At 39.7% G+C, this 25,237-nt stretch overlaps 1 protein-coding gene across 1 annotated transcript in view; it reads right to left on the bottom strand.

Annotated features, from left to right (window-relative positions):
• The window catches only part of PIK3C2G (phosphatidylinositol-4-phosphate 3-kinase catalytic subunit type 2 gamma), a 205,679-nt gene extending 190,287 nt beyond the window's left edge, over window positions 1-15,392 (bottom strand). Inside the window, exons 1-3 of the mRNA XM_039379280.1 lie at window positions 15,350-15,392; window positions 5,640-6,395; window positions 2,083-2,165 (exon numbers count right to left, since the gene is read on the bottom strand). Of these exons, the coding sequence (XP_039235214.1) occupies window positions 2,083-2,165; window positions 5,640-6,299 (743 nt within the window). The 5' untranslated portion in view covers window positions 6,300-6,395; window positions 15,350-15,392. The remainder of the gene's footprint in view (window positions 1-2,082; window positions 2,166-5,639; window positions 6,396-15,349) is intronic.
• Between the last annotated feature and the right edge of the window lie 9,845 nt (window positions 15,393-25,237).

The following is a 25,237-nucleotide window of genomic DNA, read 5'->3' as shown; positions in this document are numbered from 1 at the left end:
ATGCTCACTACAGCTATGCTCATAACTGTAGAAGTAACCTGATAAAGTGATTTTGCAGACTGATTTATGGTTATGTACAACCAAATGTTTCAATTATAGACCTCTACCTGTACAAGTATTACCTAGAGAAAAACATGACGGGTTTCTATTTGAGTTACATGCTGGAGCTGCAAGTATGCATGACACAGAGTTTGAATTATACATCTTGCCTCTGACATATGAAACCGCCAGCAATTGAGATTCATTGGGGACCTTGAGCATCCTTAGAAGGATGCTCATTTGGCAAGACTGAGTATGTAAGTTGTTTGAAAATTTATGACTTTTTTGGTCTTTTGGTTGCTGTGACCTTTTCTCCTAAACATGTTTTTCTGTTTATTTAATGGAAGAAAAGCAAAAGTTGTTCTTATTTTCTTTTTAAGAGTATTTGCTCGGGATGCACAAGAAACAAGTTCCTGTAAACCAGCAATGGCTTATTTCTATTTATCTTTTAGCCCTGTATATAAAACCATTTATTCGAAAATCAATAGAAAGCTTTTCCTATAATTAGAATGTTTAGACATTAAAAAAATCTGAAAATCTGAGATGAAAACTGTCATATGAAATGTGCCTTCATGCATCTCATGGTAGAAAAATTGGGTTGGAGTGCAGCCTGAAAAACTGTGGAAAAGTAGAAAACTGAGATGTATGTGACTGAGTGTGCTTTGAAGATGACCATCCACCCCATATGAATACATAATATATTCACTGTTAATTTCAGTGCAACATCAAACTAGGTTTTTTGGTTGGATTTTTTTTCCCCTTAAGAGAAGTAGGCTTGGCTGACATTGAACAAAATCAATTCATTAAGGTCTAATAAAAAAAAAAAAAGCAGCTCTCTATTTTCCAACTAGTCTTCTGGTGGGAAAAGCATGCATTTGTGCTAACAACTTGACAGTGTGATCAGTGAGTATCTACAAAGGCAAATGAATCTGCACAGATGGTCTAAAAGCTCATATTTCTTAGCGTGCTTGGATTTCAACACAATTTCTTTTTCTGAAGAAGATTAAGAAAGCAAAAAAAGTTCAATCCCATTAAGCCAAGCTATTAACTGTAACGGTAAACAATAATTAAAGGAGGTTTTGTCACTTGCTTAGTCTCACTTTTCATCATGACAGTAGGTAGAAATTCTGTTCTCAGTCAGTTCCTCCAACTTTTTTTCCTGCTCTGAGCTACACAGGCACTAATATTGTCCAAAACAACGACAGAAAAAGGATCTTAAGTTTTACACGCTATAAGCCACCAACACTGAAGAGTTAAATGTACTTATCACTGATAAAAGGGACAGTTAAGAGAGAAAATATTTTTTGAACTAACATTCCTCTGTGTACTTTAATCTTTAAACCAAAATTAGAAGCGTTTCCTTATTTAAGTAGATACTGGAATTATGGCATTGTTCAGGAATGCAGTGTGTGGTGGTTTTACCTTGGGTGGATGTCAGGTGCCCACCAAGTTGCAGGGGCAGGAGGAGAAAATAAGATGGGAAAAAGCCCTACTGGGTCAAGATAAAGGTGGTTTAATAAAAGCAAAAGCAAAGGTTGCATACAGAAGTAAAGGACAACAAAATATTTATCCTCTACTTCCCATCAGTGGCCAATGCCCAGCCTCTTTCCAGGAAGAAGGGCTTCAGACAAATGTAATAACAAATTACATCGTCATCACCCCTCCTCTCCTCCTCTTCCTTTGTCTCAGCTTTTACTGCTGAGCAGACATCATATGTTAGGGAATTATATGTTCGATCACTTTATGTCATCCCTCCTGGCTATGTCCCCTCCCAAGACCTTGCCCACTCCCAGCCTACTGGTGAAGGGGGAATGTTGGAGAGACAGCCTTGATGCTGTGGGAACACTGCTCAGCAGTAGCCAAAACACTGGTATTTTATCCACACCTTTCTAGCTGCCGAGGCACAGCCCAGCTCTACGACGGCTGCTATGGGGAAAATTAACTCCATCTCAGTCAGACTCCATACACAGGCATAAACAATCCAATTAATATAAATAAATGAAATGTGATAGTTGGCTGAATGAAGTTTGTTTCATTACTTACTTCTCCACTGCGTTGCAAAAACCAACTGTGTTTTCATTACTTCCTTGATTTGCTTCAACCAGCTGGATAGACCAACCTGCACCCTAAAAATACAAAGAGAAAGCAGAGCTCTTACATAGATATCAGAAACAGGATCATGAGGTTAACCTTGCATTTGGTTCCATGAGAGTTACCTTTCATACTTTATCATTCTTCCCTTGATTGATGGAGTTCCAAATAAACAGAAATGACCCCGTTTTGACTGCACTCTAAATGCATTCAGAGAAAAAAAACCACAAAGTCACAAAGCATCAGCTACCCTGGGTAACAACAGTTTTTCCTCTCCATGCAGAACATAAGGAATTATAAAGCTTTCAAAATTCACCTAGTGTCAGAGCACAAATAACTCTAAATGCAGAAGTTGTATGTTGAGTGTACAAAAGGGAGAGGGGGCAAACTGAAGCTTATACTGCAGTGCATTTTAGTCCTTATTTTCTCTCCTTATGGCCTTCCAGGAAGCTCAGGATCCCCTCAAACTCTATGAATCGTTCACAGAAGTCCCTAAGACAGATAATAGGAAGCCAGCCATGAAAAATCCCCAGATGTTTTCTGTGCACTTTGGAGAGCAGAGGTCTTGAGCCACTATTTTGGGTCAGAGGACCCCTTTGTCTGTTTGCCATAGAACCTTTCAGTCAGAACATTACCTCCAGAAAAGAACTTAATACTATTATATCTGCAAGCCCATTCTGTTGCAGGCAGAGACATGCATGAGGCTTTTAAAGCCTTTCAGAAAGAGAAGCAACTAATAAGATGTCACAGAGGAGGAAACTGAGACATGGCAAAAGATTTATTTTATAATTTTAGTAATAAAAGTATGGAAATTTGTAATCATCATAATAACTAATTAACAGAATTTAAGATTCTTTTTGGCTGGAAAAGGAAGTGCAACGTGCATAAAAAGATGCAGGCTGGGAATATTATATATTATATATATAATACATATATAATATACATATAATATATATTATATATATTATATATGTATACATATATAATATATATATTATTACATGATCACATTATTACACATTATTTTTCAACAGGACTTGAGCCCCTACTCCTTGCAAATATCTGAAAGTGAGCAATGAATGAAACAGAATTGTGTATGGAGAGAATTGATGATAACAGGGATGAAGTAACAGAATGCATTCCTTGATGGCTGGATTCTATCTTTTTCAATCCACAGATTTATCACATTATGCTAATCAAGTCATCTGAACCATCCTTCCCAAATATGAACACTAATTGTGTATTTCTCCTTTCTGGAGCACCCAAAGCAAAATCATGAAGTTTGGTCTGATGATTGTACTCGGGTAGAGATGTCAGTCTTCTTAATAACTCTGAAAACATTAGCTTCTAAAACTAGGTTCTAAATAAACAGATAAATATATTACTTTTTAGGCTGTATTTCAGTTTTCTTTCTAATATAGAAAGAATAGCATCTCCTTTCACCGGGATATTATGAAGACAGTTTACTATTTTTGAACATCTAACCTGGTGATGACAAGACAGGAGAAATTCAAAGTTTCCTTTATTACAGTGGACATATTTTGATTAGCACACATTAAATAAAGCCCAGGGCCATACAACTGCATCCAAGAGCTAAGGATCAGAGTGACAGTATAATTTCAGCCAATGTGAATGTTTTATCTTGCCTGCCTAGGACCTATCTCAATTCTAACCTCCACGTATTCTTTCCACTTCACTCTGCAATCTTGGTTCTCATCTCCGACTACTTGGATGCATCATTTACTCATCCTGGACCTCACAAATCCAATCTGTGCTCATTCCTTCTTTCACTGTCATGTTCCACTTTTCCAACCACTCTGATAGTCTTCAGTTGGCATCAGCTCTGTCATCCCACAGCACTTCTTGCCTTTTCCAAAACTCCCAGCCCAGAAGCAATGAGTTACTACTTTACAGTAGTATTTTCCCTCTCTCAATTTTCTTTCACTTTTATTTCCCCTTATCATCTCAAAGTTCAGCTGCCATCCCCTTGCCTTGGCTCTTTCTGGCTGTTTCTCCCTGAAGGAATTCCTGTGACCACACCGATTTTTATGCCACGAATCAATTCTCTCCTCTCTCCCATTTCTTCCTCTCCTCACTAAACAGCTCAAATACTTCCCTGACTTAATCAAATCCTCCCACATATTTGATTGTAGTCGCCCTTGACTCAACTCCTCTCCTCTTCCCTCCTCTACAATTCTCTCCTCCTCCATCACAGAAGCGTTTGTGCCTGTTTTTATATGCCTGCTTCCTGTAGCACCTCTTCTTCCCATACCACAATTTAATCTCCTCCTGCTCATTTGTATCCCACTATTTTCTACTTTTCTTGTGAGAGGGCTTGTTCTTTTCATCATGATGTCAGCATGCTTTGGTTTTCCTATCATAAGTAAAAAGCAACAACAGCCTTTTGTCTCTCCACCTATTCATCCCCTCCTCTTTTGTATTCATCACTCAAATTCCAAAATGTGGTGCACAGGATTAGTCTTAAGAGCTCCTGTCCTCAGATATATTTCCCCCTGCTGCCTCCCCATCTGTCTGGGCCTGCATATGTTTACTTCTGTAGTTCTCCCTATTCACAGGCACAGAAACAAGTCAATCAAGTGTCTCTTCCCCTTTGCTTTAAGATACTGTGATCACTGGGAGTTAAAAGCAGAAAGTAAACCCAAACTGTCTTTTAATATTCATGGTGCAGAGGTATCCTGTAGGCTATTTCAGGATTCCTATAATGATTCAGAAAGCTAACAAGGACTGGAGGAAAGGGTGGATTTATCATTTTCTTTTTCCTTCTCTATGTCAGGATTTTGAAAGAAAGAAAATGAGGACAGATATAACATCAGAGAGTCATGAGAGTCCCATAAGACATGGTTGTTAAAAAAGGCAAAATCACAAATAGAGCTATGAACACCTGATGGAAGAGGAAAAAAGATAAAGGATTTGCCTCAAAAAGACAGCCCTAAGAGTGTGTGTCATAGGATCCAGCTTCCACAGTTATAGCAGACGTGTCTGTTTTTAGAAAATAATTATATATGCACACGTAAGTGCATGCAGAACATGGTGAAGGCAGGATAGGGTATGTTTCATCTGTCAGGATCAGAATACGTCAGCCAAGCTAGACACACAGACAATCATCTAATTCAACAAAAGAATTAGATTCAGCATAATGTATTGTTATTTTGAATCTCAGGTTTCATATCAGACCATAAAGATTTGTCATCTTACCTCTTTCAAACACATCTTACTCTACATTTCCGTACTTATCCTTCTGTGGTAGTTTTATGGTTCAGTGAGCCAAAAAATTAGCCTACTGGAGCATTCTAGACCATAATCTAGATTCTGTTCTGGTATAAAATGCTTTTGCTTCCCCCGAGGCATAAATGTTTTATTTTTCATAAGGTTTTCAAATTAAGTGCTTCTAATCCACGTTGCAACAGTGTGAGCGAATACACAAACTACAAGGACACAAACAAGAACAAAAAATTTTAAGGACTGTTAATATAAGTGAATTTCAATACCTCTCTGTCATGTCCAGAACCATAGGGCCAAGTAGGTCCTGTGCTGCATCTTCTGGAAGTGTTGGTGAAACGAGCTTCCCCATTTCCACTTTCATCTCTCCCTTCTTGCCCAAATGGACGGTTGTCTAAGAAAACGGGACATTGAGCATCTGCGTCGTCAAAGCCTATGGGAAAACCCTGACTTGTGTTACCTCCTTCCACAGCTGAACCAAACACATTTGTGACTGAATTTACACTACTCCACCCACAGAGTTCTCTCCCTTGACTGCAGGGGTAGGGATCCACCAGAGAGAAGTTTCTGTAGTCAGACAGCAAATAAGATCCGAATCCAGCCACGGGTGACACTGTGCCTTGCTGCCAGTGAGAGATTGGATTTTCAGGGTTAGGTTCTCCATAAGCAACTAGAGGCTGACCATAAAAATGCTGGCCAGGCACATTCAGACCAAAGACATCTGATGGGGAAAAGATTTCTTCATGATGATGTGAGTGTGATGAACCATAAAAAAAAAATTCATTGCGAACTTCATCAACTATTCGATCAAATCCTAGAGGGATCTGTCCATCAGAACCAGAATGGTACAATGGGTAAGATGCTTGGTCCCCAGCCTGTCCTTTATGGAATTCATTGTGTGAGAAAGGCACCCTTCCAAAGTATGCCATGGTTCATTCTTCTTTTCAGTCTTATTAATCTTCAGGAAAGTCTCATATCAGTTCCAAGGTCAAGAGAGCAATGTTCAGAACTGGAGCTACACACCACTGAAATGAAGCACAAAATAAAGGTTAATCCCCAAAATATCTAATATTATGAAAGCACTGCAGTACACTTTTTTGCTTTAGAGCTTTCTCCACAGGGTGGAAATATTTTCTTCATGTAGAGCTTGAATATTCTTTTGCCTGATCCTTATTTCCAGACATATTTTTATTATTACTATTGTTGTTGCTATTATTAAATAATAGTAACAAATAATAACAAATTCATTCTATTATTATCCTTGATTCCTAAATATAGCAACAGGATGTTGGAAACAATTGATCTAAACATTAAGATACTAATTCTGACAAACATTAAAGAAGATCTCCGTGTTTTTTTCATTATTTTTACACTTGGATGCCACACAATGCAGGGACATAAACCAAGTAGCTAGGAAAGCTTTGGAATAATGGTTGTCAGTTTCATTCACATCTTCCTCTTCTTTGTGCTTCAAGTTTCTTCATATTCTACCACTTTTTATCTTAGTGTAATAAGGTGAAGAAAGTTAAGAGAACATAGAAGACATGGACCTCCAATTAATATTCAAAACACTCCACCCCAAAATCTTAGATATGGTATTTACAAAGGGGGGGGGGAAGAGATAAATAAATCAATTTCAGCCTTTTTTGTTTCTTTGTTTTACAAAAAAGATTTATCTTCAAAGCCTGAGGCCGTATCTTTAGTAAATTAGCAGGCAAGGGTATGAGCTTCTGCAGCAGGCTCACCATCATTCATGCTGTTACTAGCAAGCTTCCTGACCTAATTTTGGTATGTGCCAAGTACTCCTCTGGTTCAGATGGGCAGCATGTACTAGAAACTGCTGTCAGCAGGCATGAGGGTATCTCTTTTTTTAGGAAGGGAGTTTAGTTCTACAGTCACAATCTATTCTGGGCCACTGGCCCTCAAGGCCTTGGCCTGTTTCATTTACTGATACAAATGTAGCCTAAAAAACACAGATGACACAGAACAGCAATACTACATACAGCACACTGTTGTGCTAGAGTACTTTATCACATAAACGAAACAGAAACATCTGATTTAATAATTCAATGAAAAATGTATTCCCTAGCAGGAAAAGAAAAAGCTATTGAGATAAAAAATGTGCTCAGAAATTGCTAAAGCTTAGCTCCACAAATAGCTTTTCCATTATGTCTCCAAGATATTGTATTAGTTTAGGTAATAGCACCTTGCACTGAAAATCTATGTTACAACAGAACATAGACACACAATTTTATTTATTTTTGTTTCATTTAAAGTCAAACTCTAGGTGACATAAGCTTCTGTCACCCACCATGGGGAATGAGAAGCAAAATGAAAACTTAAATGGGCTGAAATGAAATCTCCAACTTAGAGGCTGAACCACTCCTTTAAGAACTCAGCTTAGTAATGCCATGTGTTGCGTGCTTTGGTTTGCTTTAACCATGTTGAAAAAAAAGAAAGGCATTGGTGAAATTACACTAATCCAGATAACCAAAATGACAGAGACCATTTTGATTTGTGATCTAAACTTTAATTACAGTCTTTCCACCTTTCTCTGAGAGTAAACCCTAAAGTTTACTATGTCTTTAGATAAAGATTGCACCATTTTTTCGGAAAAAAAAAATAGCAACAGGAATTTTTTTGTATGAAATTGTCCCCATTTACAACTTCAGTTGTAAATTTGTAACTTACAGTTCTAAAGTTGTAACTTACAGTTTCATTTCTACAGCAGGTAAACAAAAGAAGGAAAACAAGAAAGGAAAGGATATAGCCTTTAAATCAAGAAGTCTAAGGTCTTTGATTCTTTTTTAACCCATCTCAAAAACTGGAATTTAAGGAGAATTACAAGATAAAATAATGATATCTCTCTCCAGCCCCATCTTCCTTAGAAAACCTTGGCTACCTGGAAGACTATAATTGAGGTACAGAAAATACATTACCTTTTACACCCTTCCAACTCTTCCTAAAATATTTTGTTTGCATTTCAAACAAATTCTGCTAATGATGACACATAAATGCCTAACAACCAACCTTGCTCATTCACCACTAAGGCTTCATCTACACCTCTGCAACAAATATTCACACACACAGAGCCCACCTCCATCTATCTGTTATCAATGCTTATCTCCTGTGCTCTCCATACTGTTCAGGAGAATGATTGCTTCCCCTGTGGTCTTTAAAAGCACAGAGTTTAGCTACAGTGCCCAAGGCCGGTCTGTGTATTCTGCCCCCCTGTTCTCCTCAACTGGGCTGGGAAGCTCATGTGAGCAATGGGAAGATTGCACAACTAGATCCCTCTCCCAGCCTTGGATCAGGGCAGAGGAAGGGCCTGGCAGGGAGCAGACACTCATACAGCACTGTTTGTTTCTTTCATATAGGCTTGTATTTAAAATTAACCATTTAGACAGGAATTTTGGCATGCCGTGGTGTAACTCTCACTGGTTTAAGTCTCACATTCAAGTTCAGTTAGAACAACCAAGCTCTGTATTAGGGTCGAATTCTGATCTTTTTCCAAGCAGCATACAAAATTCAGGAAGTGATTTGGCTCTTTGCCTGTCACTATTACATCATTTGAATCATGCAAACCGCATTGCTAAAGCTGAATTTTCAAAAATACCTAATGAGAAAAAATTGGTATGCTTTCTAAAAAAAAAAACCAAAACAAAAAAACAAAAAAAAAAAAACCCCAACAAACAACCTAAGTTTTTAGATTTCTTTGCCTTGTGGTTTCTGAATTCACATTTTGGAGGGTTTGGCTTTTTTCCTCCTACAGCTATGAACCCTCCCTTTCCTTTTAAATGACAGCTGCGTTTTCACATAACCATGTGGTTCTGGGATCAGGGGTTTTAAGAGACAATCTCAACAAGCATTCTAAAATACTCATTACAAACAAAGAGACTTGAAAGCAACACACAATGCTCACATGTGAGCCCATCCAAGCATACTTCCCAGACTTCAGCATGCACATGCATTCCACAAAGCCTGGCGCACTGTGGGCTCACTTTTCCATTTCACCGGAGCCCAGGAGGAGATGACTGGGCCACTTGTTAAGTGGTAAGAATTATCTGTTGCAACTTCTTACCTGAAACACATAATTCATTTGAAGAATATTCAGTCTCCTGTGTTTTCCTGTTCACAGACACATTTAGATGACCTATGTGCTTTCAGTATCAAGGGGGTGTAACTTTTTCGTCAGAGGCCTTCCTTCCTGTTTAACCGGTTTACCAGGGTGGTGATGAGTCTTTCCCAAGTCTTCCTTCAGGGAAAGTTGAAACAGAAGTAACAATAAAAAGGTAACACCTTATCTGTTCCCTTTCTCAATTTGGGAACCCAACCTTTTTTTTTTTTTTTTTAAACAGGGTGGTAGGTGATCTCACTTGCAGTACAAGTTGCACACATGTTTAAAATAACACCTTCACTGAGGGAAAGACTTGCCTCTTAGGAAGACTTCTGCACAAGAACAGGATTCAAAAACTTTACTCCATCTTCACACAGCTTCCATCTATCTGTGCTGGTAGTACATGCTCTGAAAGGAGCTCCCAGCTCCACTCACAGGAGATGGTGATGGGACAGATCTTTGATGGCAGAGAGACCCTCTGGCTTTGGCTCCTCAGTACACAGAGTTGGGGTAGTCCAATGTGGGAAGAACCTCTCTTATGCTGGGATATTTCTCAGGGACCAATGAGGACTTGGCCCTCCTCAAAGGGCCTGGTTAAGAGCTGGAGTAAACACAGCACTGGTCACATACATCTTCCTAGACCTCAAAGAGCCCAGGACCCTCCATAAAAGGGAGCAGCACAAGCTGCTCCAGGCACAACACAGAGTTCCCCCAGGGACCATCTGCCTTCACACTTCATACCATTCCTTAAAAAGGTATAAATTGCTCCACTCAAGTGGCTATTCAGAACTCAAACAAAATCCCAGCCCTAGTCCAATCCTGTTACTTCAAGGTTGTTACAGGCAAGAAAATACCAGCAAAAGCAGTGAGGGAGTAAGTATCAACAAAACAGTATTTCAGTTACAAAAAGCCATGCAGTAAGACTGAACAGATTAGGACAAAGCATTTAAAGTTAATAATTAATATCAGATATCTTATATCTGATAAACTGAAGTAATAATTTGATAAAGCATTAAAGGAAAAACCCTGCCCTTCAAAGTATAAAAGCAGCCAATGATGTCATTGCGATTTAAAAGCAGATAGACAAGGACAAAACTTATTTCAGTTGGTGAAAGGTGATGCCTTTTTTGTCATATATTCTCCAACCCTTGAAATGTCAACTTGCTCCACAATTTGGTGGCATTTGTGCTGTGCTGTAGTCATTGCCAATGATTACTGTGAAGTGATCCTGAGAGAGAGGAACACACTAATTTTAGGAGCTGCCATTTCAGAGTTTATGGCAGTGTGATGCTGCTTCATCTCACAGTGATTGGACACAGCAAAAGGAGGAGGATCGAGAGAACAGGAAATATGCATGGGAAGAGCTCATATTCCCAAGCACACACAGAGGGCGATAGGGATAATACAAACTGAGGTGGGACCCGTCCCCCTCTCTCCCCACGGTGATTTCTAGGAGAAGGCTACAAAGGCTTTTCTTGGGAAACTCTGAAAATTTCCAGAATTATATTAGGCTTTTGGGGTGGCCACTATTTTTCTGTTTTCCGCTTCCCATCAAAGGAGTAGGCAGGAAACTGCTGAGTCACTTTCTACTCTAATTCCTCCTAGAACTGCCAAGAACTGTCTCCTCCTCTTTTGCTGGCGTGTGGGACAAAATCTCTAGAGACAAAGAAAACTGGATACTCCCCGGGATGTTTCCTTTACTTCTGTTAGATACTCTCGCTGCTCCACCCACCGGCAGGAGCCCACATCTCACTCACTCCTCATTAACGAAGAATCATGGATTTGATTTAGCTATGCATGAGTGTGCTTGTATAAGCCAGGTCTCAAAAAGCTACAGGTAAAGAGCTGGCAAAATAATCACTCCACACACCCCAAGCTGAAATACAGCATCTTCAGTAGGCTTTTGCTGTCAGTGTTGCTTCACAGTATGGAGCTTTCCCAAGCAGCACCCTTGCATTTGAAGCCTTCAGGCTTCAAGTAATACGGGGCTTGCAAAAGGAACGCAGCAAAGTTTCGGCAATCTGTGGGGATGGAAAACTGGTTAAACAGAGAGCCAGTGAGGAAACGGTACCATTTCATAACAGATTCGTCCCTCTGTGTTACTAATCTCCAGTGCCACCTACTGTCACTTCCCCAAAACTGTGAGGCAGGGGACAGACATCGCTGTGTCGAGCACAGTGGCAATTAAGCTTTGTGTCTGGCTACAGGGAATGTCATCATATTTATCGCCATCCCTGACAGATATGGCCCCTGTCAGAAGGCTGCTCTTTATGGGAAAGATTCACGATTGCTGAGGTCCTGCTTGAAGAGGGTGTGATACTACTGCTCCTAGATTAGTCCCACTGCACCAAGGTGATGATGAATTATCAGCAAATCTACATAGATACAACAGGTTTCTTCCATGTGCTGACGAAAACAAATGCAAAGGTTTGTTGTGTTTAAGCAGCAGATGAACAAGAATTCTGGTTAAAAAAAAATTTAAAAATGAATTGTTTTGTACTATAGACCCTTATTTCTTTCTCACTTACTAGCTTCAGCAAGCAGGGGTCATGCCTTCTTACCAGTTTAGTAAAACCCAGAAGGGTAGATGCTGCTGGGCAAAGAAAATAAAAGTTTCGACAAACAATACAGCAGTTGAGTAACTGCAAATGATTCATCAGTAAGGGAGACATTTTCTGCAAAGGGCAAGAAGGACTCTTCAGTTCTGAAAATACTCCTCAGCCTCTATTTACTCACACAGAACAAGTCTGGGAAAGGACAGAGAGAGAAGAACAGAAGAGGAGTAAAGTTTCACTTTTTCAAGGAAAAAAAATTGAAAAAAAATTGTTTTACATAGAAAACATTTTCACAGGCTCTGCTGACACCTACACCCAATACACAAAGTTACACCCTCCTGAGGTTTGAAATATGCTGTTGTGAAAGATCAGCCTTTACAGTCTGCACACACTGACTGCAGAGCTAGCCATGACTAAATGTAGACTGAAGAATTTAATCTCTCCTTTTATTTGAACATCTTTTGTACTTTGATCCTCTGAAAGGAACAGTGCACTTCAGCAGAGTTGTTTCTGGTAGAAACAATTACTCCAGCTTTAAAAAAAATCAAATCGCTGAAAAGCTGGGTGCTGAAAAGTAGAAGTCTTAAGGCAACCATCTTAAATATATAGTTAAAAATAAGATAAGCAGGCAGATTTTATGTGTGTAAATACAGGTATAGACGCACTCACATATATGTAAGGCTTATATACGTGTATCTACACATACATGCATATGCATACAAAACATAAATGTGTGCACATTTACATGTATAAACAGATCTCTGTAAAAGCCTGTAATAGGTGTATACCTATAAATGCCTATTAAATGCTAAGTGACCCAAGAAAAGAGCTTACGGGATTCAGAAAAGAAGTCAGGCCACCTGTTTCAGATGAGAGTCAAACATCCCAAAGCTGAGAAGTGCTAAAAGCCAAAGCTCTTGTTCATAAGGCACTATAAGTTTTACTCTGTGCTGTTTTCTTACCTTTCTCTTGCCTTCTCTGATTTTCCCACTGTTTTCTTATGCTATTGCTTTCGTCTCCCTGGTCCAATGTGCCTGCTCAGTGGCTTTCTGTGAAACCCAGCTTTGTCATTCCAGGGTATTCAATAGGGTTTGTTGACCTTTCAGAAATTGTTCTTTATCATAGACTGTTCAAATATAAAAACAGTCTTGTGATACCAACACACTGTTAAGATAAGCTCCCTAGCCACTACAGCAGGCTTTGACCTATGGAAAATGTAGTGAGCTGGCTCATCACCCTTCCTAAGACCCTCTTTCATTGTAGCTTGTGGCCTCTACAGGGTTGCTAGAGCAGAAGGAGGGCAAAGACGACCCCAAAGAACAGAGCTTAACCACTCAGTCTGGCAGACCTGGGCCAGGGCAATGTTGCCATATTAGCCTGGCTGTGCTATCTCAGGGAGCTGTTACTGTGGGTACAATTGCCTAGAAGAGGACCTGACTGAAACATGGCTTTGAATTCAGCTCCAAAGTGACCCACATGTGAGAGAAGGGAAAATGAACCAGCAGGACCGAGTCCTTTTCTCTTATGGGTGCCACAGGTACCTTCAGGGAAACCAGTAAAATTGTAACACCTTTTGCTAGCTTTATACTATAAACCAATACATATGAGATACCATAAGCTAGTATGTACTGCAAACCTCACATAACGTTTGAACCAGCTCTACTGCCTTTATCAAAGAAAACAAACTGATAACTGTGTAAGCATAAAAATACAGGTCAAGGGAGGTGATTCAGTTCCTCTGCTCTGGTGAGACCCCATCTAGAGCATCCAGCTCTGGGGTCCTCAGCACAGTAAGGGCATTGACCTGTTGGAGCAAGTCAGAGGAGGCCACCAAGTTGATTGGAGGGATGGAGCACCTCTCCCATAAGTAAAGGTTGGGAGAATTGGGATTGTTCAGCCTGGAGAAGAGAAGCCTTTGGAGTGACTTAATTGTGGCCTTCCAGAACCTGAAGGGAGCCTACAGGAAACATGGAGAGAGACTATTTACAAGAGCCTGGAGTGACAGGATGGGAGGGAATGGTTTCAAACTGAGAGTAGGTTTAGATTAGATATTGGTAAGAAATTCTTCACTGTGAGGTTGGTGAGGCACCAGAACAGGTTGCCCAGGGAAGTTGTGGATGCCCCATCCCACAGTGTTCAAGGCCTGGTTGGATGGGGCTTGGAGAAACCTAGTCTAGTGAAAGGTGTCCCTGCCTATGGCAGGGGGATGGGAACTGGATGATCTTTAAGGTCTGTTCCAACCCAAACCATTCTATGAGTCTATAATACAGGCCTCTAAACCCAAAGAACAACTTACTCACACAGTATAATCAACCTTATGTCAATTTGCCTTTTCTCAAGGATGTTTTGCTTACATCTGCAACAAAGTGTATACTGCAGTACTGCAACATCTTAATTAATGCAGTATTTCGGAATTTTCCCTGAACTTCTTGCACATGGGCAGCTTCTTACATCTTTCTTCCGATTTTAATTGTACTGTCATAATTGCTCACAGTATGACTGAAACTCTGGCTTTAAAAAAAAAAAAAAAAAAACAAACCACCATATGGCTTTTACAAAAAAAAGAAAATAGCTTGTGGGTGCATATATAATTTTTAAACCAACTGAACAGCATTCCTTATATGCAATTCAGGATATAAAGCATCTGCTTAGATAGCTAATTTGGCTGCATACTTAGGTTGCCTATGCATGCCAGCAAAGCATCCATTACTGTTTTCATTAAAACTTTACCTGCAGCATGAAAGCCAACAATAATTTACTGAAGTTTTCACATAAATAATGCAAGGGACTGCTCACCTGCAATAAAATATATTTCTGCAAACTCCTGTGTGGAAATTAAGCTCACAGCAGCCTTCCACCACAATTGGACTGGCCCGTGAATGAGTGGTTGGCAAAGAGATACTTGCAGTGCTGAGAACACAGCTTCATCTATCATCCCAAAGTGCCTTCCCCTTCAATGGTACTCACACACATTATTCTTAAATAGCAACTTGCTCTCAGCTGTGTCAGGTCCTGCACTAGCCTGCTTGTGGTTTTGCTAATAATGTTTTTGTATTTATGAACCAGGGGGGCAACAGGGAAGACCGTGATGACTTTACCTCCAGAATTAAACAGGTGAGGTGCATTCCCTGGGGCTGGACAAGACACTCACACTGCAGCACTTCTGCAGCAATAAACATTCATCCTACTCGATACCAAAGGTGTTCATTCCACTGCAGCAGCTGTGACTTAGGTTCGTGGTTTGCCTTGCAGTACCTTTGGGCAGCCCAGCCAACCCTTGTTACTTCTACTCCTCTGGCCTCCTTACCTTGCTCTGTCTTCCTCTCGAGTGCAGAAGTAAGTCAGTGCTGAGAGGAGAGCCAAGAGCACAGTGCTTCATATCAGGGGAGAGCTGTTACACCTGTACAGTCAGAGGGGATCTGCAAGGCCCAGGTGGGAAAGGCAGGTGACAAAATCATGCTGAAGTAGAGATGCCTAGGGGAAGATAAAGGGCAAGGACTTAATATCCTATCCATTCAAGGTGGCCTCTATGGGCAGCTGGTGTCTTCCAAGGACAGGTTCCCAGTTCATGATGAGGTTAAATCATCTGGCAAACCCTGGGTTAGGAAAGGAAGAGAGAAAGCAAGAGAGCTCTCTTTTCATGTCCACCCATTCAACAGCCCACAAAAAACCCTCATTCAAAAAGCTCCGTAGTCTTTGCACAGACAATAATCTTCTGGTACTTTTGGGTGAGGGCAACTACTATAAAATAAACAGGTAGTACCATCCTTTACCATCACCTACAAGATGGCCAAAATCACCATGCACTGACAACGTGAACACAGATAGGGAGAGACACACTTCTCACCACAGTTGCTGGGGCAAGTGAAAAAAGCAGGAAGCTCTGGGGTTAGGTACATTCAGTGTGATGCCCTGCCACCCCTGCCCTACCAGCCTGTGCCTAGGTCACTTCACTCACCTTGGTGGTTCATGCAAAATAAGAAACTCCAGTTTAGAAGGAGTTTTAGACTGAGGGGGTGATCCCATTATGAAGAAATACATCACAAGCAGCAAAACCATCTCCCTTCTTTCCCAAGCAAGTGCTGTACTTACAAGATCCATCTGATCCCAAGCACGGGAACACCACACTGCTCCTTCCAGTTCTGGCAGTGTAAGTGTGAGGGTTGTCCTTGATACAAACCTGAAGCATTCAGGTCAAACATGAGCCTTGGGTATGCCCAAAAGCAAATAAATACAGAACTCACCACCATTTCAGTTTTCATTAAGGACTGGTTGTTTTTTTTTGAGGAGAAGGGGACAGGATTTTCAGAATGTAAAACAAGCAGTTTGACCCCATAGGTTGAGAACCTTAAAAGACAAAAAAAAAAGAAAACCAAGGTAATTTAAATCCACCTGACATTCAGGTGCTGAAGTGTCATCTCAGAAGGCTGTACCACAGGCCTCCAGGACATGGTCTAAAATAAGAGATCATGTTCCACAGCAACATGCCTTTCATTTTAGACCTGGTGTCACAGCGTGTTATAGTCAATGGCCATGAAAAAAAAAGACTCTATACTGAAATTTGAGACACTACGCGTGATTTATCTTGATATTAAAATAAACCTCATCCAAAGAACTCCTTGAACATCTGCACTTCCTTCTGAGTGCCTCAACTGTGCCATGTCAACATTATAGCACCAAGTCCAGGAAAAATTCAGACTTCCTAGACTGAGGCTGGAGCCCACTCATAATACATTGTTCATGTCTGCTGCAGACTAGGAATAGTTATCTCATTCTTCACTTGGTTGATCCCCTTTTACATCCTTGATTCAAATGGAGTTATGCAAACTTCATGTTTGCTATCAAGCTATGAAGGAGTCTATTGTAGCTAGGATATGCTTTTCTTAGATGTAAATGCACATGCAAAATAGAAAGAGCTTTGATATTGAGATTTTTTTCCCCCTGAGGTTCAAGTATTTTATCATTTTAATAATATTCCATTTTCCTGTTGCACTCATTTTTATAAGATCCTTTGTATCAGCTCCGAGTATTATAATTCCTTTAAAATTCCTCTGGAGGGCACTATTACCATAACTATACAATTAGCTACAGATGGATGTAATAGAGATAAACATTCAATAGCTCTGTTGGCAGGAGGCAGTGTCTTTTAACCAAGACAGCTTCTTTACTGCTGCCTGGGTTTTTACACTTCTTTAGATGATATGGGAAATCTTAGTTACAAAGAGGAAGAGAATTAAGAAATTTTAATTGGTAGAAGTCTGTCTTGCAAAAAGGTTGCGTGGGGCTTTTTTTTGTTGTTGTTTTGTTTTTCTTGTAATCATCTTTGTTAGAAAGTACTAGAATTTGGTATATCCTTCAAAGGTTTACAGAAGTGATATTCTCAAGGCACAGGATGATTTGTGATATTTTGGGTTTAGAAGGGATAGAGGAACTGATTATTTTACGGACTCTTCCTACTCTCTGTGGACATTCCTGTAACCTTAAAGCTGGACAGGCCACTGTGAGACCTTTACTCCCATCTCTTTCCATTCACCACAGCTGCTCTGTCCCACAGTGCAGAGCAAGGTCATCTACTCCTCCAGGATTTAGAAAAGCCTGCACAACATAAAGCAAAGGAAGGATAATATTTTGGACCTAGGAAAGAGATTATGACACACCAGGGTTTCTTAGAAGCTGCGTGGTTTTTTTTCAGAACTGAGAAGGAAATCAGAAGTGAGCCTTGCAGTTCACAGGAAAACTTTTCTGAAGCGGGAATAAACTCATGAAAGCTTGGAAAGGTCAACTTTAAAGCAAACGTGTCTGTCTGATCCCGTTGCCCTCTTGTGGTCATGTAGGATATTGCGAGATCATTTTATTCGAGAGCTTGGAAATTTTGTACGGTAAACCAGTGATGAAGGGCAATCCTCAGAGTTCAGGTTATGAGTTGTTTTGGGGGGCTTTGTACGGGCTTTGCCCCTCCCGTATTTTCTGGTAAACATAATTATGTGTAGAAAAAATATTTTACTTTGATTTTACTACTTCCTCTTGTTTTGTTTGTTTGGTTTTTTCCCTTTAGAAGTTGCATAGGTAGTTGTTTCATTTATTTTCAAATTAGACTAGAAATTATTTGAGTGGGTGAAGTACTTATGAGAGAGTTATCTGCATCTTAGGATAATATATAATATAAAAGAAAATCATACTCATATAATGTGGGTTTAATTAGGTCATCAAGCAAAGAAAATAAGAAGGAAGGGTAAATTTTTTGTTATGGCAGAAATTGTATAAAACAATCTACTGTTATGAAGAAGGAAGAGCACATACGACTAGAATAAAATATATCAGAATAAAAATATAGAGATTTTGAATTAACTTGTGGTGAAATGAAGTTTGGAGCTGCATTGATATTTTCAATTAGTAAAAATTATCCTTGCTCCTTTTCATTGATCCCTTCCCCATTTCAACCTGAATTCTCATTTACTAATTATCTCCTAATGCAAAGACAATTGTGCCCATACTTGTATTTTACTTCAGGGTCTTTCCTCCTCTCCAGTATCTGCATTGCCACACCAAACACTAATCGCTACCCTTCAACAGCAATTGAAGCATTTTGTTTTAGATGAAGAGTTTTTTAGAAACACAAAAACAAATGACATGAACTTTCAAATAGATGTAAGAGAGAGGAAAAAAAGATAGGTCAAATTTTGGGCAGACCAACCTTGACACTGTCCTTTTAAAGCACTCCCCAGGCAGCTTTAACTTTTGCAACCAGCACTCAAGCAGCCTCTCACCCTAGGGCCCAGTCAGCTTGGCAGGATGACAGAGGTCAGCATTTCACATGAATGAACAATTTCTCCAATATATAAGCAAGCATTCAGCTCTCTCTCTCTCTTTTCACCTGTCCTTTAAAGTTTAAACTGAGACCATCATAGGTACTGTGCACAATGCAATGAAAATCCCTCTTTCTATTAACCCTTTGAACCTTTATGAAAGAAGTGAAACCCTCACAGTTTTAAACTGAGAGACTGCAGCCACAGAAGGGCTCCTCCTTTTGCCTCCCACACCAGCTTTTTTCCTCCTCCATGTAGTTTCCCTGGCAAACAACCCCCCATTTAGCTCTCTAACTCAAAAACTAGGTACAGCAAAATCTTACTGTTCTTGCAGAGCACTCAAAGCGTGAGCACCCACAGCAGGGCCAAACGGGTGCAGTACTTAGACCAGATTCACTTTTTCTATAATACATCTGCTTTCTGCTCTGAATGTGACTGGCCCTTACATGCAAGGTATTTTTGTGTGGGAGAGAGAACCTCCATACAGTGATGTGGTTCAGGAAAGCACCATGCTGAATTTATAGGGAGGCCAAATAAAACTGACTGAGGTAAAACAAAGCCTTTTTAGTGAGTTCTAATCAAGGCACGAGGCAATACACACAAATTTTCACAAACTCAAAGGGGTTTAGAGTTAAGTGGTCACAAATCTACAAGTTATAATCAAAGACTTAACTCTTCAGTCCCAAAAACCAAGAGGCACACATCTTACCTGCTATTAGCTGAATGGTCCAAGGTATGGAAGCTCACTTATCCACCCAAATTCTATGGAGAATTCTCAGAATGCACCTCTGTGACTCTGGTTGAAATTCACTGTTGAAGTCAACTGGAAAGAAGAAAAAAAATGGAAGTCTGGATAAAAAAGCCTGCATTGGCTTTGTTACATAACCAGTCAACTTCCACATTCCCAAAATTCAAAACTCAGACCATATTTCTCTGGGTTAGGCTGGCTCTGCTTTAAATTGGTGTGCAATTTTTTTATAGAAGAGAAAAAAACCATTCAGAAACAAGTCTCTGGGCAGCTATTAAACATGAAATAACTACTCAGTAAAATTTGATTAAGACAGACTAAGAAGGCTAAGAAAAACAATGAAAGAGAAGTTTAGAATTCACTAACTATTCACGGAGTTTAGGTTTGCCATAAGACAATTTTGTGGTCCCTGTACCCCACATGCTGATGGGTACCATAGCAAATTCCTGCACATAAGAAGAGCACATAGGGGGCTATCAACAGAGCAGAAACAACTGTGACTACAAAACAAACCCCAGCCTCCCGAGTTCCAAATTTTAAGAACCATTATGATCACTGGTTTTGTACCCAAAAAAAAAGCTTCAAGCAGATAAAATTATGAAAGGGCCATGAGACCTGAAGTTATTACAAGAAAGGGTTAAGAAATCCTGAGTTTCTGACTATGTAAGTTGTCCCAACCACAGTGCCTTTTAGAAGACAGGGCAACTAAAATATTGAGATGTGCAGGATTAAGCGTAACCATGTGCTTTCATTGCACAGAGCACCACTTTGCCTTTTCCAGTCAGAAGGCTATAACTGAGTAAACTACAGCCAAGCACTGGATATGCATCTATTTAGACTCATATTCCAAAGGATGAAACAAGGAGCAGGGCATGGTTCCCCTTTTAGACAACAAGAGAAGCTTAAGCCATCCTGATAAGCCTACAGAGGTACCAGACAGTGAAGAAAACTGTCTTGCACTGCATTTTTTTGATTCAAGCATTTTTGTGTTCTTTTCAATGTGCTCTTTACCTCACATCTGAAATAAGCTCTGAGGAACTGCTGAGGTTCAGTTACTATCTTTCTCAGTCACATATTTTTGAACCCTTTTGTTGCACCACTGAAATATTTGGACAAGGCAAGATATGCCCTTTTGCAGCTGGACACAGCTTGTTGAAAGATAACTGGACTACTCAAAACAAGGATCCCTTATAGAAACACACTGTTTTGGATTGTTCTGTTCTCTCTTTGAGTGGCCCTTTATTCTTTTTTTTTTTTTTTTTTAGAAAGTTTGCAGAAAGAATAGTGGGGTTTCAGGGCCCCCTTGTTCTTTTATTTGCCAAAAGGCAAAAGCTTATGATCCATCCACATCTCTGAGGGCTGAATTGCAGCTAGAATTCCCTGGAGCCTGGCCCAAAGGGGATGTTGCTTCAGTGAATTCAATTTTCCAGGGTATTAAGAACTGAGAAAGTAAAATAGATGACAGGCACTCAGGGTGGAATTCTATCTTCACTGGAAGTTAATGGGGCTTTCTGCCACCATCTTCAGGTAGGCCAGGATTTCACCCCTGCTTCAGGGAGCAGAGCAGAAAAATATTATACAAGCTTTGAACATTTATTTTGTAAGGCTGAGTTTGGTAGTAAAATACAAATAATGTTACTACCTTTGCCTGTAAAACTCTTCAAAAGGTATGGAAGGGAAGCACTACATAAGAGCATGGTATTATGGATATCCCACCACAAGAATGAAAGAAATGGAGGCTTTTTATAAAAATTGCTATTTCAAGGATATTAAGTCTTTGAAGGGGTTAGCCCTAAAGCTACATTCTCTATGCAAATCTACTATGGAGAGGAAAGATGAGCCTTCTGAACAAACTATGGATTTTCATGTAGTTTTCAAGGCGGAAGGCAGCTGAACACCACAAAACAGTCCTAATCCTTCACAGTCCCATCTTGTCACATCCTAAACATGTGTTTTCCTCAGCAGAAGCACAGGACAAAGCAGAAGAAAACCAGCTTTTTACGATGTAACAAGGTAGCCTCATCACTAAGACCTTCCAGAGTGGAACAGAAAGGTGGCCACTGGGGCTGGAGACTGAAGATCTCAGCAGTCTTTCTTTGCTCTGCCTGGAGCAGAGGTCCTGTGAGATTTGTGGTAGATCCACTTACATCTCTGGTCTTCCTGTTGGCTCACCTCCCTCTCTTCTTGCAGACGGGAAAGGTTTTTAATAAACATTTGGCTCTAAAAAAAAAAAAAAATCTCTGAAAACTTGTTTCTAGATCTATCTTAGATATTTGATCTTGTATCTAAGGGGATACTGCGTTTTTTGCCTTCGTTTCAGGGATCTGTTTTACTAGAGTCATTCATATTGGTGCTCTCAAACTTCACTGGAGGTTTTAGTATGCTAATGTAACACATGCAAAATAATATCTAGAACTGATGCAGTTTGAGGTCAATCACAAATTTAATGGAAGCACATTTGGTCACCAGTACAGACTTAATTTCTAAAACTCATTTTGACAACTACAGAAACACTTTTGACATAGAAGAGGTTTGTGATCCTCTGTCTTATCCTCAGAGAGGAAAATGAGGAGAAATGTAGAAGAAATTTGCCTTTAATCCCAATTCACATATAATTTCGTTGGTCTGAATATTTTACCTTGATCTCAGTGGTATGAAAACATATTAAGATATAGGCTGTCTTAATACCGCCAGATTTAAGGAAGAAAGGAAATTAAGAAAGCAAAAAGGCAATAAAGAAAGCAGGCAAAGCTCTGTGGCAATGGATCAAAAAATCAGAAGTAAAGAATAGCAAATAAGGACGGGAGCAAAAGAGAAAGTCATCAAAGAGGGCAGTAGAGGATGGAAAAAGAAATAAACAGAGGACGGAAGGCATTATCTAAAGCAGGAGTGCAGTGGAGGCAAAAAAATATTGAAACAGAGCAGAGAGCAGAGACGTCACAGAAATCGAACACAAAGTTATAGGGAGCAAACTGATAAATTATGAAAATGGGATACAAAAGAGAATAAGGCAAGTAAAGGAGCTGAAGCAGAGAAAGAGAACAGAAAGAGACACCACTTCACCTCTGGGAATACATTTAATTGCAGTCAGAAGGTGACTTGGGGCCTACATTTAGTTGACTAAATTCCCAGGGAATTAAGGAAAAAAAATCCACACCCTGAGTAATAACTGCCTTTCAAATAAGCTGCCTTTCAATGCTTTTAGGTTTTCTCTGGGCTAGCTGGATTTCTCTCTTCTGTGTTTTCACTCCAACATTTTTGCCAACCTCACTTTATCTCCCTAATTGTCTCCTGCATCTTCCTCCCTTTACAGCTTTTTTTTCTTGCTTGCTATTTTGCACCTTGATTTAAAAGGACCACTATAACAAGTGCTTGTTTCTAACCAACAGTAACTGACTGAAAGATGAGAGGGTACCCACAAAAACTAGAAAACAATTCTAAAGAGAGGAAAATCAAGAAGAAACAAGAAGCCAAAAAAAAGTCAATGCAATTCAATATTTGGTCTCTTATACTACAAAGTCTGAGTAAACATCCTCATCCACACATTGCAAGTTTTTCATGGGTAAAAACAGTAAAAATCTTACACTTTGAAGTGTGTAAATGAACAACCTTCATAACTCCAAAAGCTAATTCTGAGGCACTAGTTCATCAGGGGTTTTTTTTAATAACTTTTTTTCAGTAATCATGCCCCAATTATGCTCTTTCAGACCCTCAAAAGACAATCAGCAATCAGGAAACAGCTTTCAGGTCAGCAAAACTGGGTCCCATTTGAGTATTAAAATACTTGGACAGAATGTAAAAGTCTTACAGACATGACTGCAATGCTTTTGAGTGGATTTGATTCTGTTGTTCCACCACCATTTGATTTGAACTCCAGCATTTCATAATGTAAAAAAAAAAAAAAATAAATAAATAAAAAAATGAAGGCAGTTCAGCAAGCTGCTTTGGTAAAGCAGGCCCTTAGCAAGAACTCTTCCTACTCCATTTTTTTCTGTGAAGAAAGGAAAGCAAACCAGACTTGGAGCACTAATGAAGCACTTAAAGAATTAATGCTATAGCATGTGAATGTGATACTGTTAAATGTTGTTCATTACAGCTCCTGATTAGCACCCATCTTGCTAAAAAGAGGGACAAGACCAGGACACAGTTTGGGATTTTGAGCTAAGCAATGCTACACCAACTGGTGCACTGTACCAATGCACCTTTAACTCTCACATTGTATTTAGTCTATAACAGAGTGGATTTAAGGGGCAGGAGGGTAATTAATTAGAACTTTCTTACCTCCTTGTATAAAACTCTGGTTAGGGTGGCTCATGCTGGGACTCTTCACAACATGGGTGATGCTCCCTGTTTCAGTGACATCTGTTATGCATTAGCACAGCTAAAATTGATGTCTTCCCATGTGAAAACAGCTTTATAAATAGGAGAAAGTCTGTTTCACTCACTAGGCACATTTCTGGAAGCCCAGTAAGAATCAGCTTGGCTTTGAGCATAGGTGAACTTGCACCACAAGAACGGAACATTCCTAGATGGAGATTAACTATGGATTTTTCAACTTCAACCTCTGTTCTCTGATAGAATTATTAATCTTTCAAAACCAAAACCTTTTGTGACAATATAGGACTTGCTAGAGTGCTTTTTCTACCAAAAAAGCTTGTAAGCTCTATGATGGGTTTCCTAGTAAAAAAAAAAAACAAAACAAACCAAAAACAACCACAAACAAAAAACCAAAAGCACCCCAGGTGATGATGACAATTTGCCAGAGTGTAAACCAGCAATGCAGTCTTTTATTCAAGGGGGCTTTAAAAAAGGCAAACAAGGAAACAAAAGCATGCAGAAAAATTCTTTTGAACATTTTCACGAGAATCAAGCATTTTCCAAAAAGGAAACCAGAATAGGATTCCAGTCCTGATCACCAAACTGAGGGTTAAGCAGCAGAAAGCTCAGGCAAGTGAAAAATTACAAGCATGATCCATAACATATTCTGACAGCTGGACAAAAAGTGAGCCTCACTACTCAAAGCCCAAGAAGAGAGAGTCCAACTGTGCAAGTGGAGCTTTTCAAATTGCCTGGCAGGGATGATTCAGTGACCAGTTTTCCCACACAAAGGAAACAGGCATGCAGCATCCACTCACACTCATTTCTGCTTGCACTGCTGAAGTTGTCCAGTTGACCCACACGTGGCTTCTGAGCTAACACTTCTTAAACTGTAAGCTTCAGAAATATTACCATTTTCTAGTTATAGCATACCAGGGAACCATCGAAGCAATGGACAAAGAGAACTGCTGAGCATGAAAACCAATCATCGCTAAAATCTTCACTTAGGCCAGAGGAGGGGGGGCTTTAAACATCAGGGATTACAGATATTACAATCAAGCAAAGAAGATTGTTCATAGGACTTTAACTACCACATCTTTATAGTCTATGATTTCTACACAGAATTAAAAGGATATCTCCTCATCAGAGGCTGTGTAAATTTAACCTATTATAAACTCTTCCTAGTGGTTATCAGTAGAAACAATTGCCATCTGGGCAGCTGAGCAGCACACAAGGTACTCCCCTCTCTGCCAGGTTCACCACATTTTGAGCAAGTGTCTGCTTCTGTATCCACATTTCAAAATTACCACTTTCCAAGCCTGGA

This window comes from Pipra filicauda, unplaced genomic scaffold (assembly GCF_003945595.2).
Source record: "Pipra filicauda isolate LSUMZ 115617 unplaced genomic scaffold, ASM394559v2 scaffold104_size2351352_pilon, whole genome shotgun sequence".
NCBI classification, from domain to species: domain Eukaryota; kingdom Metazoa; phylum Chordata; class Aves; order Passeriformes; family Pipridae; genus Pipra; species Pipra filicauda.
The sequence above is the reverse complement of the archived record's forward strand: the minus strand, read 5'-3'. Positions and strand labels throughout refer to the sequence as shown.